The sequence below is a fragment of the Coregonus lavaretus genome, assembly GCF_964263955.1.
Source record: "Coregonus lavaretus genome assembly, chromosome: 31".
Lineage (NCBI taxonomy): Eukaryota > Metazoa > Chordata > Actinopteri > Salmoniformes > Salmonidae > Coregonus > Coregonus lavaretus.
The window spans coordinates 11,070,436-11,086,564 of NC_140018.1; the positions used below are offsets into that span (position 1 = coordinate 11,070,436).

Here is a 16,129-nt window from a genome sequence, read left to right on the forward strand (position 1 = left end):
TAGTATGGCAACTTCTTCTTATCCAACCGCAAGGCATCACTGGGGCCGAACTCCCTGCCATCCAGGACCTCTATAACATGCAGTGTCAGGGGAAGGCCCTAAAAATGGTCAAAGACTCCAGTCACCCACGTCATAGACTGTTCTCTCTGCTACCGCATGACAAGCAGTACCGATGCACCAAGTCTGGAACCAACAGGACCCTGAACAGCTTCTACCCCCCAACTGCTAAATAGTTATTTAAATAGTTAACCAAATAGCTTTTTGCACTAACTTTTTTGACTCATCACTTACGCTGCTGCTGCTGTTTATTATCTGTCACTTTATTCCTAGTTATATGTACATATCTACCTCAATTACCTTGTACCCCTGCACATTGACTCGGTAAAGGTAGGCAAGTTATCGTTACTCATTGTGTATTTATTATTACTTTTATTATTATGTGTTTTACTTTTCTATTATTTCTCTATTTTCTTTCTCTCTGCATTGTTGGGAAGGGCCCGTAAGTAAGCACTTCACTGTTAGTCTACACCTGTTGTTTACGAAGCATGTGACAAATAAGATTTGATTTGAATCATTTAATGTTTTGAAATATCATAATTATATTGAAGAAATCCACCTTGCATCGATTAAGGTTTCAAATGTTATGGCCCCCCTAAACTGGGTCTGTGGCCCGCTGTGGCCACCCCATTCAAAATGTTCTGGACATGCCACTGAGCCTTTGCACTACCACAGTATGTGGCAACTGTTGAAAGAGCTTCTAATAGGACTTGACAAAGAATAGGGCAACACTTCCACCTGTCTGTTTTAAAAGAGCACTACACAAACCAGTTAGTAAGTGCATGTGCACGAGTTGAGGTCAACTCCATCTAATTTCCAGTCAATTCTGGAGTTGAATTGCTTTCCTGTGGAGAATTCCATGTCCAATTCATCTGACAGGAATTCAGCGGAACTCTGGTGTGTGTGTTTACATTTGAGTCATTTAGCAGACGCTCTTATCCAGAGCAACTTACAGTTAGTGAGTGCATACATTTTTTATACTGGCCCCCCGTGGGAATTGAACCCACAACCCTGGCGTTGCAAATGCCATGCTCTACCAACTGAGCTACAGGAGGGCCTAATGTGGTGAACCCTTATCCAGCCTCTCCAGTTCATCTAATCCCTCCACCTGCTCAAACACCCAAACAGTCCCGGCCCCACTCCCACCCCCTAAACACACATACGCCTCCCAGCTTCCCCCTTATTGCCCTTGGCTGGGGGTGCTCCACCCCCCTCTGATGCCCAGTTGGGCAATGCCACCCCCTAACCGTGCTCCAGCTGGAGTATGTACCCCCATACCCTTTTACTACATCCACTCTGTGCCCCGTCTGCTGCCTAGCATTGCCAAGGGTTTCCCCAGTGTTAGTCCAGCAGTGTGTGTATGCACATAGAGTCACTGTCTGTCCGTGAAAATAATATTACAAGCAGTTGTGATTAGGGTTAATGCATTTTCAGAGATATTACTTTTGTTTATTATTTTTTAACCTGTATAGTATAGTTCTCTCTCCATTACACACTTGACCAATGCTTGACTTGGGCAGGAGCTCACCGGAGCTGAGTACAGGCAACTCAAATATTCTACTGCTTCTCCTGTTCCTCTTATTGAATATTAGCTCAAAAGTATTGTGGAGCAGCTCCTGCACCTAAATACTATATAAAGAGTACCGGCACCCAAAATTAGTACCAGAACCAATTTCAGTCCAAGTCAAGCACTGCACTTGACATTACTTCACCATTAGTAGCCTACTGCATAATACTTTGTGAGAAATGTACATAACAGTAGCACCCTCTGCTGGCAAGAGAGTATTGGATCCAGAGATGGCCTGCTTAATTCATGAACTTGAGTTAATTGTGTGAAAGGGAATACATCAGTAATACCTCAAAATAGTTTTTTTTATTTGGTCACTATTTACTTTGTTAATAGCCAGCCCATTCATAATTGTCATAGCTTTGCAGAGGTTTGAATTGTCTATTTATGCCTAAAACTGCGAGCTCTAGTTATACCAAATAATGCACCGTTGATGAACTAAAATTAATTTGTGGCTTCGCTGATGCTCGAGGAGGGACAGACCCAAAAAAGTTGTGCAAACCGCGCATCGATAATGCTTCCCATCACTGTCGTAAAGCGCCACCCGCTTTCAGGGTAGTTACTACTTATCACAAGCACAAAGTCATAATTATGGCTAAACCCCGCCTATTTTTGCAATTTAGCTTCTTAAAATCTGATTTGAAACCTTAACCACACTGCTAACCGTATTCCTAACCCTAACCTTAAATTAATACCAAAAAGCTAATTTTTGTTTTCATGAATTTGTACGATATAGTCAATTCTGACTTTGTGGCTGTGGTAAGTAGTGACAACCCTCTTTCAGCTGCAATGGCGTTTGCTGCGACAGCACTTTCCGGCAGCAGGGAAACCGAGGAGAAAGCAACGACAGGCGTTAGAAGTAAAGACGAAATTGTTTCGGCAACCCTCGGATTTATACAATTATCGACTAAGTGAAGTGAGCTTCGTTTATAAACCCTTTCACCTTGTGGATGAAACTATATTTAGAGTTTTTTCAAACGTGCATCGCCCCCTTGATGAGGTGGGATGGCTGCAGTGCCGACTGGGCCTAGTAGCGCATTGCCAGCATCCCCGGCTGAAATTACTCCCTTCCCCGGGGATGGGAGCGTCGAAACCGGGGAAGGGGAGCAGCCAGGCTGCGGTCGGGAGGGCTCTGTAACCTCTGGAGCACGACAGGAGCAGCGGGTCAGCGAGGACAAACGGCCAAGTAAGAAAAAACAGAAAAACATGCTATCGCATGCTAACCCGGCTGCGTTACACCTCAAAACGCAGGCCCTGCAGGAACAGCAGCTGAACGGGTTGGTCAGTCCCTCTGAAGACGGTGAGAGTTACAACCACACAACCAAAAACCGACACAACAATCCGAGACCGTCCATGAAGCTCTGTGACAGCAGCAGTTTTGGAGACGACCCGAGTGGCAAAAACAATAGCGACCATTGCTGCCAACATGAGGACCACAGTCCGTGTTCGAAAGGCAGCCGCCACCCTCACTTGAACAACAATGGCATGAACGGTATGTTGACTATCACAAGAACTGAGGCTATCCAAAGCCACCCTGTAACCGGAGACAGCCCCGGTGGTAACGTTAGGAAAGGGGAATGCGACCCCACAGAAGCCCCTCGACCACCGAGCCAGCAGCCCCCAGACTGCGAAGGCCTCGGCGAGCACCGGGCTGGAGTAGAGAGTGAACCCAACGCCATACACCAGCCGCCGGTGTCAGAATTAGCGAGGCTGGATCTGAACTGTTCGCCTGACCGAGGAGAGGAAGAGAGCCAGGGGATTCATTATGTCCGCTACGAGTCCGAGTTACAGATGCCAGGAATCATGAGGTTGATCACCAAGGACTTGTCTGAGCCCTATTCCATTTATACCTATAGGTACTTCATCCACAACTGGCCGCAACTCTGTTTTCTGGTGAGTATGACATGACACTATCTAGGAAAACACCTACTTGACTTGACTTGGTTTTGGTTGGTGAAAATGAGCAAAATAAAAAGAGGCCATTAGCTTCTGGTGTAACAAAGCGAGTTTGTTGGGACATTTGGCTGTGTTGCCGTCCACCCTAAGAGGCCAGTAGTCTCTTAACATAGTTTTGATATAGGCCTAGCTACAGTTATGGTGTCTGCTTCAATTGTGTTATTTTCCTATCTGTCTGTATACTAATCCTGTTCATTTGACATTCCTAAAGTTCTAGGTAAAGGGTAGGCTTCTCTTTAGGTAGATCCAGACAATAACACACCCTTCTTCCTCCCTGTTGTCTTGTCTGACAGTGAAACTAATTTGTTTTAAGTTGGACTAAAATGGTTGGTGGGCTAGGCCTAGGGTTGTTTCGTTTTGGTGTGATTGCTAGTGTAGACTTGTGCACTATGTCTATATTTAATCATCTGGAGGTGTCACACAGCTACAGTTGAACATGAAGTGGCATGTAAATGCGCACATCGTACACACACACAAAAATAAACCCCCTTTGACAGCCTAACCCTAGCATAGTGTTTCAACCTCAGACTCTTGCTGACTGTGAAACACTTGCAGGTCTCTTTCAAGTCTTTTACGTTTCTAGTCTTGATGTTTAATTTGGTATTTTGAGGTGAATTCTAGGCTAATAAGAAACAATTTGTGTCCACAAATTCAGAAAGGGCCTTGCTGTTGATCTGTCTCCCTCTCCATAAAGGAATGAGCCATTCATCTTTGTGACCATGATACTTAACTATTCAATATGATTTCTCAGTCTACTGCCCTCAGTGACCTCTAGGAAGGAGGAAGTGCTATGTGCAGTGTAATCAAACTAGAGGTCAGGGCAGATGTGTTCTTGATGCTCATTGGCTAGAAGCATTGGTTTTTGTTTACTTCCTGGTTTTGTATGGTCTTAAGAAGGCTTCGAAAGCTTTAGGTTGGACACAGCACTAACATTTATTCATTTCCAGGCCATGGTGGAGCAGGACTGTGTGGGGGCCATCGTGTGTAAGCTGGACATGCACAAGAAGATGTTTCGTCGTGGCTACATCGCCATGCTGGCTGTGGACTCCAAACACCGGAGGAAAAGCATCGGTGAGAATCAGCGCTCTCTCTCATTTTCTCATGACGACCAATCACATTTTATTAACAGCCCTTTTTGCAAAAAATATTTGATCTCAACGTGCTTTATCTATTCGATTTTCTCCCCGCAAACTTCTATGCGTACAATCCCACTGAATTGATTTTCTGTTGCCTGTGTGTTGCAGGTACTAACCTGGTGAAGAAAGCCATCTATGCCATGGTGGAGGGGGACTGTGATGAGGTAAGAGGACTGGTACTGTCTGTCTGATGGTGACGTCCCAAGGCCCTGTTGTCCCTCTGGGGCCTTCACTCAGCTAGTGGCCCTGACTGTACATGGCCTGAGGTATTAACCCCATATTATATATCCACACTAGGTGGACTCTAGTACAGAAAATGAAGTGCTCTAGTGAATAACATGGGGATATAATAGAACAATATTACCTTATGACAAAACACCCCCAAAATGATACAAAGAGTACTTGTATTGCTTCAGCTCTGACAAGCAGTATCTCTCCCCGCCCTCCCTCTCTCCTTCCCTCTCTCTCCCAGGTGGTTCTGGAGACTGAGATCACTAACAAGTCAGCTCTAAAGTTGTATGAGAATCTTGGTTTCGTCCGAGACAAGCGGCTCTTCAGATATTACCTGAACGGTGTGGACGCACTGAGGCTCAAACTGTGGCTCCGCTAGAGAGGGACGAGAGAGAAGAGGGAGAGGGAGGATGACAGGTGCTGCCCTCTTACTGAACCAGCTCCAGTCTCACTCTCAACCCTGCCCTGGTCCCTTGTCTCACACATATACTCACACACACAAAGTCATGCACACACACACACATAGTCATACACCCATATATACACACACTCATACAGTTATACACACACATATCGTCATACACCCACATGCACATAGATTCACCTACACAGTACATCCCTCCCTTTTTTGATCCTTGACATCTCGGAAAACAGCTCAAGGCTGAACTGGACATACAGACAGAAATCCCACAATGTTTTTATGAAGAGGCCCCTGCCCTGTTAGCTGTAGGACCCTGTGAGAGAGGGAAGAAAGAGGGGTGTGTGACGTGGTCTGGTGACCTTTAACCTCAGAACATTGACCCCCCCCCCCCCCAACGGAGCAGTATCTAAGGCATGATGTCAGGTCAGTCGGGGGTGAACCCACAAACCCCCGAAGGGCAATGCATCATGTAAAGTCACTCACCGGAACGCAGGAAAACAGAAGACAAGAACAATCACACAGGGTGAAAATAAGGAAGTGAGGGGGGGGCGACAGACTTGAAGGAAATATTTGTGGAGTTTATTTTTGTGTATATTTTTTAATCTCATGATTCAACAGGGGGTTGGAAAAGCTATAGTGTTTGTGTGAGTGAGAGTGTGTGTTTCGCCTAGGGGTTTGGAAAAGTTAGTGTTTAGGCTATTGTGTACATGTGGTTGGTGTGAATGTTTGAAGTTGTGTAGTGGATGTGTGTGCACGCATGCTTGGTGGGAATCATAAGTTGTGCGTGTTAGTGTGCTTTTCTCCCCCGTCTGTGTTTTCGTTGCCCCTACGTTGTGAGATGAACACGCCAGCTGCTTGCTGTTGAGACGAAGAGCTGGAGCCCCAGACGAAGAGCTGGAGCCCCAGACGAAGAGCTGGAGCCCCAGACGAAGAGCTGGAGCCCCAGACGAAGAGCTGGAGCCCCAGACGAAGAGCTGGAGCCCCAGACGAAGAGCTGGAGCCTGTAAAGATATGCATGCATTTATTTTAACGAGTGGTGGTATGAGTGATGAGTGTGTGTTGATTAACACTCTGAACATTGCCCAATTCCAAACAGACCCATAGTCCTAACTCCTAGGCACTTGTGTAGATCTGAAAGGCTTGGATAGGTGTCAGCAATATGGTGCAAATTCTTCCTGCCCTATCAGAGGGCAAGGTGGCGCTATTAAGATTTTAGTAATACCTATTCAATCATTTCTGATACAATTGGTAAGTGCTTAGTGTTAGGGGCCGATTTGAGTTTGGGCACTTGTGTTGACCCTTTTTGCAGATCAAAGCTAATTTTTCCAAAATGCACTGCAAGCCACTGGAACATTGCTTTTAAGCCCTTGAGAAGGATAAATCATTATTGATAAAGGAGGAGTTTAGGTGTGGGCTGGGAAACTATTTCCCTATTGCAGTTTGTTCATTCAAATTCCTCATAACTTGTAGACTATTTTTCCAAGTACCACTCTTTCTTTCAATCAATCATCATCTTAGTTGTTTATGAATGAACAACATGCAGTGCACTAGAGTCCTGTTTCAGTATGGCAAAGTGTCAGGCTGGAGTAATAGTGTTATTAAATATGCTGGATTCCTGTTGGCTTCACTCTGTGTGTGTGTGTGTGTGTTGAGTCAGTGTGTTGATCTTTGGTTGACCTCTGGTAAAGGAGGGCAAAAGTATTGTTAGCAGTTTTACTATTTCCTGTTTGCTCTCTTGAGTTTATTTAGATTGCGTGCTATACACTCGTACACTCACTCTCTCCCCTTAGTGGCCAAGCCTAGTGCGTGCTTTCCAGGGGCCCTACTCTGATGCAGCACACTCCAGTAATATTTCAGAGCTCCTCTGTCTGGGAAAGACAGAGACACCATGCAGTTCCTATCTACTCCAGTCATGGCAAAGAAAATATGCATTTGTGGCAGCTTAAAAAAAAAATAAACAAACATTGTTTTTTTCAGAGTAAATGAACAAAGGTCGGCTGCACTTAGTTTGGCTATTGCTGAAGTGTGTGTGTGTGTTTTGACTGATGGTGTGAAATCGGTTCTTTCAGACTCCCTCTTCCCCTATTCCTATGTAATTCCTCCAGATAACCCTACAGTATAGAGAAGACACCGACGAACACCAGGAGCTAGGTGGTGGTGGTAGTAGTCGTAGTAGTTACTAAAGAGCTGCTCCTTGCCTAGCAGAGACACTAATGTACTGCTCCCATGGGCCGAGAGAGAGCAGCTATAAGGTATACACTAGCATACACAACACATTATGGGCCAAGTTTACTCAGTGTCTGCATCTCTGTAAAGTTTTCGCAGCTGTTATTTCACAGAGTTTGCAGCTTTAATAAAACGGATGCAAACAGTTAGGAGCTCTTACCCAACGTCTCTTAAATTCAACCAGCTAACATTACAGAATAGGATGTGAGAAGGGATGTCGACAGAAATACTATAACCAGCCTCACAGCAGGCTGTGTGTAAAGTATGTGTGTGAGTGTGTTTGAAAAGACCGATCAGATGACCTATTGGTGTTTTTTTAATTGCCGATTTGTATACGAGTGTTTGCTCTCTCTTCATTTGACATTTGAGAGCATATTTTTTTGTGAGTTGTGTTTTTGGAGGGATTGATTGATTGACTAGGTTTTCTGTTTCTTTTCTCAGCTCATTTATTTTTGACCCATCCAGACTATTAGGACTAGAATGAGAATGCAGGATTGGACATTGACGATGTCATCAGAGATCCAGATGGGAGCTAGGTTAGCTGTTCCAGAGCCATACTGCTTTGAACTGTTCCAATGGAACTCTGTTCCATTCACTGGGAAGACTTCCATTTGGCTACCTGTGCAGATACACTTCCTGTTGAATCTTGACTCTTTCTGATATCATTCTGATCCTGCTTCAGTCTAGAGGTGTGAGGGGCTTCTGTCCTGTTTCAAATGAAATTGGTCTTTGTTTTGGTCCTACCCACTCTCCTCATTATCATGGAATGTCTTTATTTCTCCCCAATGTTCTGAACTTTGCACCCTGTTGAAGGGCTTCCTCGTCAGTCTCAGTTTGTGGCCAGAATCTGGTGTGATTTCCAGAGTCGTTGACATCTATTTAATGTATATCTATGGCTCTGGTCTGTTTTGACAAAGGAGTGAGCTAAAGAAGAAACAGACTGGCATCCAGGTTAGCTGATACCTTCGCATCCTTCATGGCTTCAAATTAAATCAATGAATGGTCTTCACTACAGAGAAATCAAAAGTTGTCATGCCATTTCAGAGTTTAGGGTCAAAGGACATGACAAGGCCACTAAAACTGGGTCTTGGAGGGCCAACATCCCACTGGTTGCCTAGCTACCATTCACCCCAGAGACCAACCACTCTTCTCCCATCTCCTTGTATGAGAGGAAGAGTTGTCAAGCTTTTTATTGGATGTTCCAGTCGGTTTCTTGCTCTTTAGTTACACTGATCTAGGATCAGTTTACCTTGTCCAAATCCTAAACTTCACCACTTCACCATTAGTGATGGGGGATGCAAACTGACCTTACCTCAGTGGGCATCTACTCTTCTTACCACTCCACTCGGGGACCCCACACACTGTCCCCCCCCCTGGACCAGCTAAAGGCGGGCTCTGTTTGTTTATTGCGGTGACTAGCCCTGGACCCCTCCAATCTATAAGGTGTGCTAAGGGACGAGAGAACGGTCTTTTTGCATGTCAGAGTTGTGTTCCCCTGCCCCTCTTCCCCTGCTCCTCTTCCTCTGTCTCTTCTTCCCCTACCCCTCTTCCTCTGTCTCCTCTTTTTGATTTCAATCTGTCCGACAATATCTTTTATTTAATGTGGGAAAAGTACACAAATAAATTATTCGATTTTTTTAATGCTGTAAGATGAATTGGTTGTCTGATGGTTATCTTGGTTCCAAAGAATGCAAACAGCACATTTGAAAAATTGTAAAGTACTGCAATGTATTACATGATTAGGTATGTTGTCTTCCAACCGTGTTTAGCAATAGAAACAAAAATAGTGAACCCTTCCCACAAACAGATCATCCTGGGTAAAGGATAGCTTTATTGGTAAACACTACACATTTGGTATCTATAGAAAGAAAGCCCAAAATGTGACCATTTTACAGAAGAACCCATACATGACATTATTATTGCATATTCACAGGCAATATATCTCAAGCAACCTACCAGGAGATGGTCATGCAAAATGTGACACATTTCAAACTTGAATGGCTACTATACAATGCAAGATTACTTCATTACATTGAATTACATTTTTCAAAGCACCTTTGATATTTAGTGCTAAAATGCAGACAATAGATGCATCAACCACAGAAATGAATAAATATATGAATTTGGATCCCAACGGCATCAACCAGGGGGAATGTAAACCTGTCAACATTTCTCCTTAGAGTTTTGGCTTTCACCTGCTCAGTTCTTTCAGGTTCCAGTGCAAATTAAGAAAAATTGATTGTTAGGCAGTTAGGAGAAAAAACAGTGGTCTCCCTTTTAAAAATCCCTCAGCATGGCTATGGATGTAATGATTCTGAATGACTTGGACTTTCTGTAGAGTAGGCTATTCAATAGTAAATAATATAGAGATTATTAAATAAGCATTAGCTTTGTATATACAGTTATGGAAGAGGTTGCTTGCCACGCACTGGAGGAAAAACAACATTTTCAGGAGGAGCAACAATAGAAATATCCGTTTTCTGTAACTGTACACACACAGAGAGCTGGTTCCTGCTGAATGCTTTTGAAGGAGGATGATATTCCTTCGGCCTTAAACAATCGACAAGGCTGAATCAAGCAATGGCTGTCATTAATGCACACTGGTGCCGACAGCTTATGTTTTTTCAGTGTCTATGATGTGTTATGTACACTATAGTGTGTGACAATCTTACTCCAGTAACCATAAGTGTATCTCTATAGCCTGAAGTGGCTTCATTTCTGAAGTTGCTTCCTAAATGTAGAAAAGGAGACAAGAAGAGGAAGCCACTTTAGACTATTGAAATACACCCCTCGTCAGCTATATAAACAGAGAGCCTGTTAAATGCCATGGAATCTGCTCTAGCCCTTTTATGACATAGAAAGTAATTGAAAAAGAGGCTTCAGGACACAGACATTCTTGTATGCTCCACACAGTGTTGGTTTAAAGGATCTCAAACACATTGTGGATCATACAAGAATGTCAATAGCCTGGAGTTTATTTTTCAAATATTGTATTGTTTTTCCTCTATGCACTTGTAATTACATAGGTGTTAAAATGTTCAACCCTGTTTTACATGTCAAATACCCATCAGTCTTGTCGGTAAGACAGTCAAATACTCTCTGATGAATCATAGCCAATTGGCCCACAGTGATTGGAGTTGTGGTAGTCATGGAGATGTGATGACGACGACGCGGGCCGAGTTTAATCAGTTACAGGGCTGTGGGTGGGATCAGAACTCGTCCTCAGAGCTGTCAGCCAATAGCATCGCTTGATCCTGCCCATTGCTGTTTGGCTCCCTGGGTTGCTGAAGACAGACGGCAAATACCAAATGTCAGGATATTCATTACATGGAGTTAAAGGTTGTATAAAGCTCAATAAGTCCATCTCCTTTCTTTCATCTGCACTGATGTGAAAGAAACTGTCCAATGTCTTTCAAATCAGTACAGATGAGGAAGCCACTTTTACATTTTATGTCATTTAACAGACGCTCTTATCCAGAGCGACTTACAGTTAGTGCATAAATTATTCTTTTTTATTTTCATACTGGCCTGAGCATGGCATGGCATACTGGCCCTCTACCAACTGAGTTACCTCCCTGCCGGCCATTCCCTCCCCTACCCTGGACGACGCTGGGCCAATTGTGCGCCGCCCCATTGGTCTCCCGGTTGCGGCCGGCTACAGCAGAGCCTGGATTCGAACCAGGATCTCTAGTGACACAGCTAGCACTGCGATGCAGTGCCTTAGACCACTGCGCCACTCGGGAGGCTTCAAACTACTAGTTAGCGTATTTCTATTAACCTCCGTGTGCCTGGCCTTCCTCCTACGCTGGTGTTTGAAGCTGTTCCTCCTCTTACGGTGGATCATCCTGATGCTGTAAAGGGCCCCAACGATGAGCAGGGCCCCCATGATGCCAATGCCCACCGGGGCCAACATCCCAGACATATACCCTGCCTGGAGGGAGAGGGGACATGGGTGAGGGACAGGGGTGAAAGATAGGGGCGGGTGAGGGACAAGAGCAGGGAGGAGAAAGTAGCGGCACACAGAGGAAATACAGACAAGTCGTAGACCACAGTGTCTTAGAGTTAACTCTTTCAGTAGTTTTTTGGACTAACTTAAGGGTAATAGGGGTCAATATTATCCCTGCTACATAGCCAAACAGCCCAAAGGACCACACTTTCTAACAGTTCTTTATAATGAGGATAGTATGGTTCTGTCATGGCCGTAGTATGGTTCTGTCATGACCATTAAGGGCAATCTTACCTTTTCTCTGATCAGTTCCACCCAGCTACGCACTGAAGAAAAGGAGGAAGAGTGGCTTTGAAGCACATTGAACCCACACAAGGGATTGTAACACACTATTTCAATTACACTTCTTTCCTAATATCCAAATATCTCATATTTGATGGCCACAAAGAGCCAAAGTCAGTTTTATGTGTGCATGCATTCGTGTGTGTGTCTCCTCTCACTCAGGCCCTGATTGTGCTGCACCCAGACAGGAGGCGGAGGGATGAGGCTGTAGGGAGGTCGAGTGGGGGCTGGCATAGGGGTCTCATTCAGATCCTCTTCGCTGTCCTCTTCCTCTGACTCCTCCGTGTTCTCATCCTCCTCTGGCTCCTCTACAGGAAGAAAATAACAAAAACAGCTGATGCAACTTCCTGTCAATTTGAACTGTGAACTTTCATCTTTACACTGTGTAAACAATGTGTGTACATTAGTGTATTATGTGTGTGTGTTAGTGTGACTCTCCTACCTTCAGACTCCAGTTCCTCCAGACCTGATTTGGCCACAGGCAGATTGGTTGTCTTGGTGACCGTTGTCATGGTGGTCTGCTGGGAGGCGGTGCTTGTAGGGTTGGGTTCGGAGGTGGGCAGGGTTTCCTCTGGGTTCTGTATGGTCTCACTGCCACCTAAAAATAACCATCACAGCTGGATCAATATTGTGGATATAGTGAAGTATAGCATCAACACCTAGCCCTTAGACACTACTGTAGAAACTTCTAGACCTGAACGGATCGGATGAGTGTAAGCAATATGGTGAAAAAATGAGGACGAATGGAAGAATGAAGAGGAAGATTAAGAAGGAAGAAGTCACCTGTGTCAGACTGGTCTACTGGCTGTTCTGTCTCTGTCTCTGAAGGGGGGGGGTCTATGGGTGGACCAGAGGGGCTGATAGGCTCAGAGATCTCAGCCCCGGATGTCTGCCATGGCGACGTCCAATCTGGTAGCACCGGGGGTGGGACACGGGATGGCCCCGTGTCACCTGTGTCCACCTGGTCGAACTCCACCTCTGACAGCAGCATCCCCGTGGTAGCCATGGAGACAGACGGCTGTGAGTTGCCGGGCGTGAGAGTGGCCGTCACTACCCCCGCCCCTTCAGGTGTGATATCATCAAAGGGCTCGAAGATGAGAGGGAGGTCCTCCGATGACATCGTGCCCTCTGTGGATGCGTCCTGCAAGGGAGGGGCACTGGCATCCACGGCTGTTAGTAAAATACACACACACACACACACACACCGACAGATGTTGGGTCAGGACTCACTGATGGTCCATAGGCAATTCGTATTGGCTCAGTGACTGCTAGAGATCAGCCTGTGACTAGAAACATGACGGTATGTACTGGTGAGCGGAGAAGAGTTTTAGACCCATAGCTCTGCTTCCAGTTCTCAACTACATTCTAACTGCTCTGCTCACAAATACATGTTTTATAAATCCCATTTCACATACCATAACCATGGATAGAATCCATCATATGTTGCAGCTTTCTGGGACAGGTTATTCTTGTAATTGTTGATGAAGATTCAATCAAAATGTTTATTTCTGCATCTCTTTCAGTCATGTACTAAAGTTGAAAACATTATTTTAGCCAGGTTGAAAAGGGCATTCCAAAAAGAAAATCCTTCTTTTTACATACTTGGTTTCCCTGTAGGGAAGCTTCATGTCCCCAAAGGGAAGCTTGAACACACATACACACACACACACACAAATATATGCACGCACGCACACATCCCAGAGGGACGCTAACAGGCTGCCTGTAGAGCTAACAGACAATCCTTAGAGGGACGCCAGACAGGCAGGAACAGTCAGGAACACATATTGGCTCAGACAGACTCCTCTAATCCACTATTCTACTGCATCACACAGTAATAACCTGCCTGGCTGGCCCTGCCAGTGCCTAGGTCTTTACTGTTCCTCTCTGAATGAGGGTGGGAGATAGAGATGAAGGGTGAGTGAATTCCCCAGAGACTTGTATAACAGTCCCTGTCATTGCTGTCTCCTGGCAGTCATGTGGGGTTTATTTCCACCGTCAGAAATAGAAAGTAATTAGACTGCTTCCCTGGGTCCCTGCCTGCTAGGATTCAAAGTGAAGCGTGGAAAACCAAGCACACGGCTCTCCCCACTGTCCCCCCGATCATCAAAGGAGATCTCTGCAGCTAGACGTGTCACTTTCATTTCCCTTCCCTTTTTAATGAAACCTAGTGAAATCCAGCGAAAGGCAAATGGGCAACCCGTGTAATGGAAGTCTATGGTGTGACACAATGACGGATAGAGCAGAACCTTACCTTGTTGTGAGGCAGAGCAAGTGTGTTGGAGTGTGCATGTGCAAAAACCCAACATAGAATGTGGCCCTCAAGTGCATCTGTAGAGTAGACTCACTCCAGGTGGCTGAGTTCCCAGTGGCTCTCTAACATATCCAGTATGTACTCATTGGACCATAGCATACTGCATACTCACCCCCATTTTGCTGTAGTGTTTCAGTCCAGAGGCTGTCAGGGTCATCCTGTCTGGAGGATCCTGTCAGGGCTGGTCCAAGGTCAGGCAGGAGGGGGTCTGGGAGAGCAGGTGCTGTCTCTCCATCTTGGGGCTGTGGAGTTGCAGGGCCAGCGGCCTCCAGACCACTAGGGGGAAGTGATTGAGCTTCTCCTCTGGATCCCCATACTGACGGAGGGATGGAGGTCAAAGGGGAGTTTGTAAGGATACTATGGGGAGATGAGGAGCTCGGTCTGGTCGTCTCTGTCTCCTGCACCAGAAGAGGAGCTCTGAGGTCGGGCAAGCTCTCTCTGAGTTCCCCTTCCTTTCCTCCATGGAGATCTGGCCTCTCTTCCAGGATGAGGTCTCTTCTCTCCCCAGCAAGGTGCGTCCCTGTCTGGCTGTCTATTTCTGGGGCTCTGGCTGCGCTGGAGGCACCATGTAAATCAGCTCTGGGTGTGTTCATGGCCACTGTCATCCCTTGCTTCTCTCCTAGGGAAGCTAACATGGCCCCAGTGGTGATAGTAGGTACATCCTCCATAGGATCCTCTTCGGGCCCTACTCTCATCTCTTTATCTGTGTAGAGTTCTGGAGCTTCTACAGGTTGTCTGTGAGTCTCCTTCCCCTCAGAGAGGCTCTCAAAGGCAGCCCCTGTCTCTGCCTCCCTCCCCTGGCTCTCAGCCCCTCCCGGTCCAGATATACCCTCATGACTGTCCACGTTTCGTGCCTTCGTCACCGCCTCTATCCCCGCTGGTTTGCGTCCCCCCACATCTGGGCCAGTGCCTCCCCCTGCGCCAACATTCTCTGATAGTTCAGTCCAGCTGCCGGTCATGTGTTCTGCCATCCCATAGGACAGTCTGCCGGGATCAGAGGGCCCAGATTGGACACTTGTTGATGTGACACTGACAGGTGTTGCTGGTGTTACACAGGGCTCTCCCTCCATTGGCTCCCCGGCTTGTCCATCACAGACCCTGTCCTGTGAGGTGGGTGCGTAGTCTTGGAGGGGCGGGACTGGGGTGCTGTAGACACAGAGACAGACCCCTACCAATAGGAGGTGATGGAGAGTCACAGGGAAGACCATCTCTCCCATCTCTCACCACAAAGTAAACATGGAGACGGAGAGAGGCGTCGCAGTGGCTAGAAGAGAGTGGTCAGTTGACGGGGGCAGGTCACACCCAAATGGTCTGGAGATTCAGCTGAGGAAAGAATTTCACCACTTATTTATTGCTGAACTCTAACCTAAGATAACTGAGGCTGAGGATTATATTAGCTTTTGTGTAAGCCTTTCCTTTGATGTTGCAGTCTGGCAGTTTCGTGGAAAATGTGGACTTTCGAGCCCTCTCTCCGTCTATTGTACTTCTACTCCATACACACACACACACACACACGCACACACCAGTGTTAATTAGTATATTAGATTTAGTCTAGTCTTAAGGCTTAGTCACATTTTGTCATTTGAATAATGATTTAGTCTAGTTATTGTCAAAGTGACTAAAACAGTGGGCCATTTTAGTCAACTAAATGCCCTTTCATTTTAGTCACATCACATTTGTATTGAGTCATTAACCCTGCAGGGGTATTCAACTCTTACCCTACGAGGTCCGGAGCCTGCCGGATAATTAATTGCGCCCACCTGGTGTCCCAGGTCTAAATCAGTCCCTGATTAGACAGGAATAATGAAAAAACGCAGTGGAACTGGCTTCGAGGTCCAGAGTTGAGTTTGAGGGATATAGTAACAAAATGTGTACAAACAGACAGCCTTGTCCTACCAACATATTTTTCTGAATAACATCCTATTCTCCTCCAAAC

The 16,129-nt window shown here is 45.8% G+C and overlaps 2 protein-coding genes across 3 annotated transcripts; one reads left to right on the forward strand and one right to left on the reverse strand.

The window, feature by feature from the left end:
* The first annotated feature begins 2,433 nt into the window (after window positions 1–2,433).
* On the forward strand, window positions 2,434–6,995 carry LOC311107039 (uncharacterized protein). Of its 2 annotated transcripts, none has more exons than XR_014610379.1 (4): window positions 2,434–3,517; window positions 4,528–4,651; window positions 4,825–4,982; window positions 5,189–6,995. XR_014610379.1 is itself a non-coding variant. In XM_084149493.1 (4 exons), exons 1-4 carry the CDS (start codon window positions 2,630–2,632, stop codon window positions 5,324–5,326), a joined length of 1,206 nt encoding a protein of 401 aa, XP_084005619.1. In that variant the 5' UTR covers window positions 2,434–2,629; the 3' UTR covers window positions 5,327–6,995. The 2 variants fall into 2 exon arrangements, 1 of the variants encoding a protein (XP_084005619.1); XM_084149493.1 differs by having other exon boundaries at window positions 4,825–4,880.
* A 3,808-nt stretch (window positions 6,996–10,803) lies between these two features.
* On the reverse strand, window positions 10,804–15,410 carry LOC311106673 (uncharacterized protein; the record flags this gene model as incomplete). The annotated part of the gene is made up of 7 exons (XM_084149066.1): window positions 10,804–10,878; window positions 11,373–11,525; window positions 11,835–11,866; window positions 12,041–12,190; window positions 12,325–12,480; window positions 12,666–13,052; window positions 14,306–15,410. 7 exons carry the CDS (start codon window positions 15,408–15,410, stop codon window positions 10,804–10,806), a joined length of 2,058 nt encoding a protein of 685 aa, XP_084005192.1.
* Between the last annotated feature and the right edge of the window lie 719 nt (window positions 15,411–16,129).

Coding starts and splice junctions, on each gene's coding strand:
- LOC311107039 (XM_084149493.1), top strand. CDS start 2,630: ATGGCTGCAGTGCCGACTGGGCCTAGTAGCGCATTGCCAGCATCCCCG. Junction 3,518..4,527: donor GGCCGCAACTCTGTTTTCTG/GTGAGTATGACA, acceptor ATTCATTTCCAG/GCCATGGTGGAGCAGGACTG. Junction 4,881..5,188: donor TGGAGGGGGACTGTGATGAG/GTAAGAGGACTG, acceptor TCTCTCTCCCAG/GTGGTTCTGGAGACTGAGAT.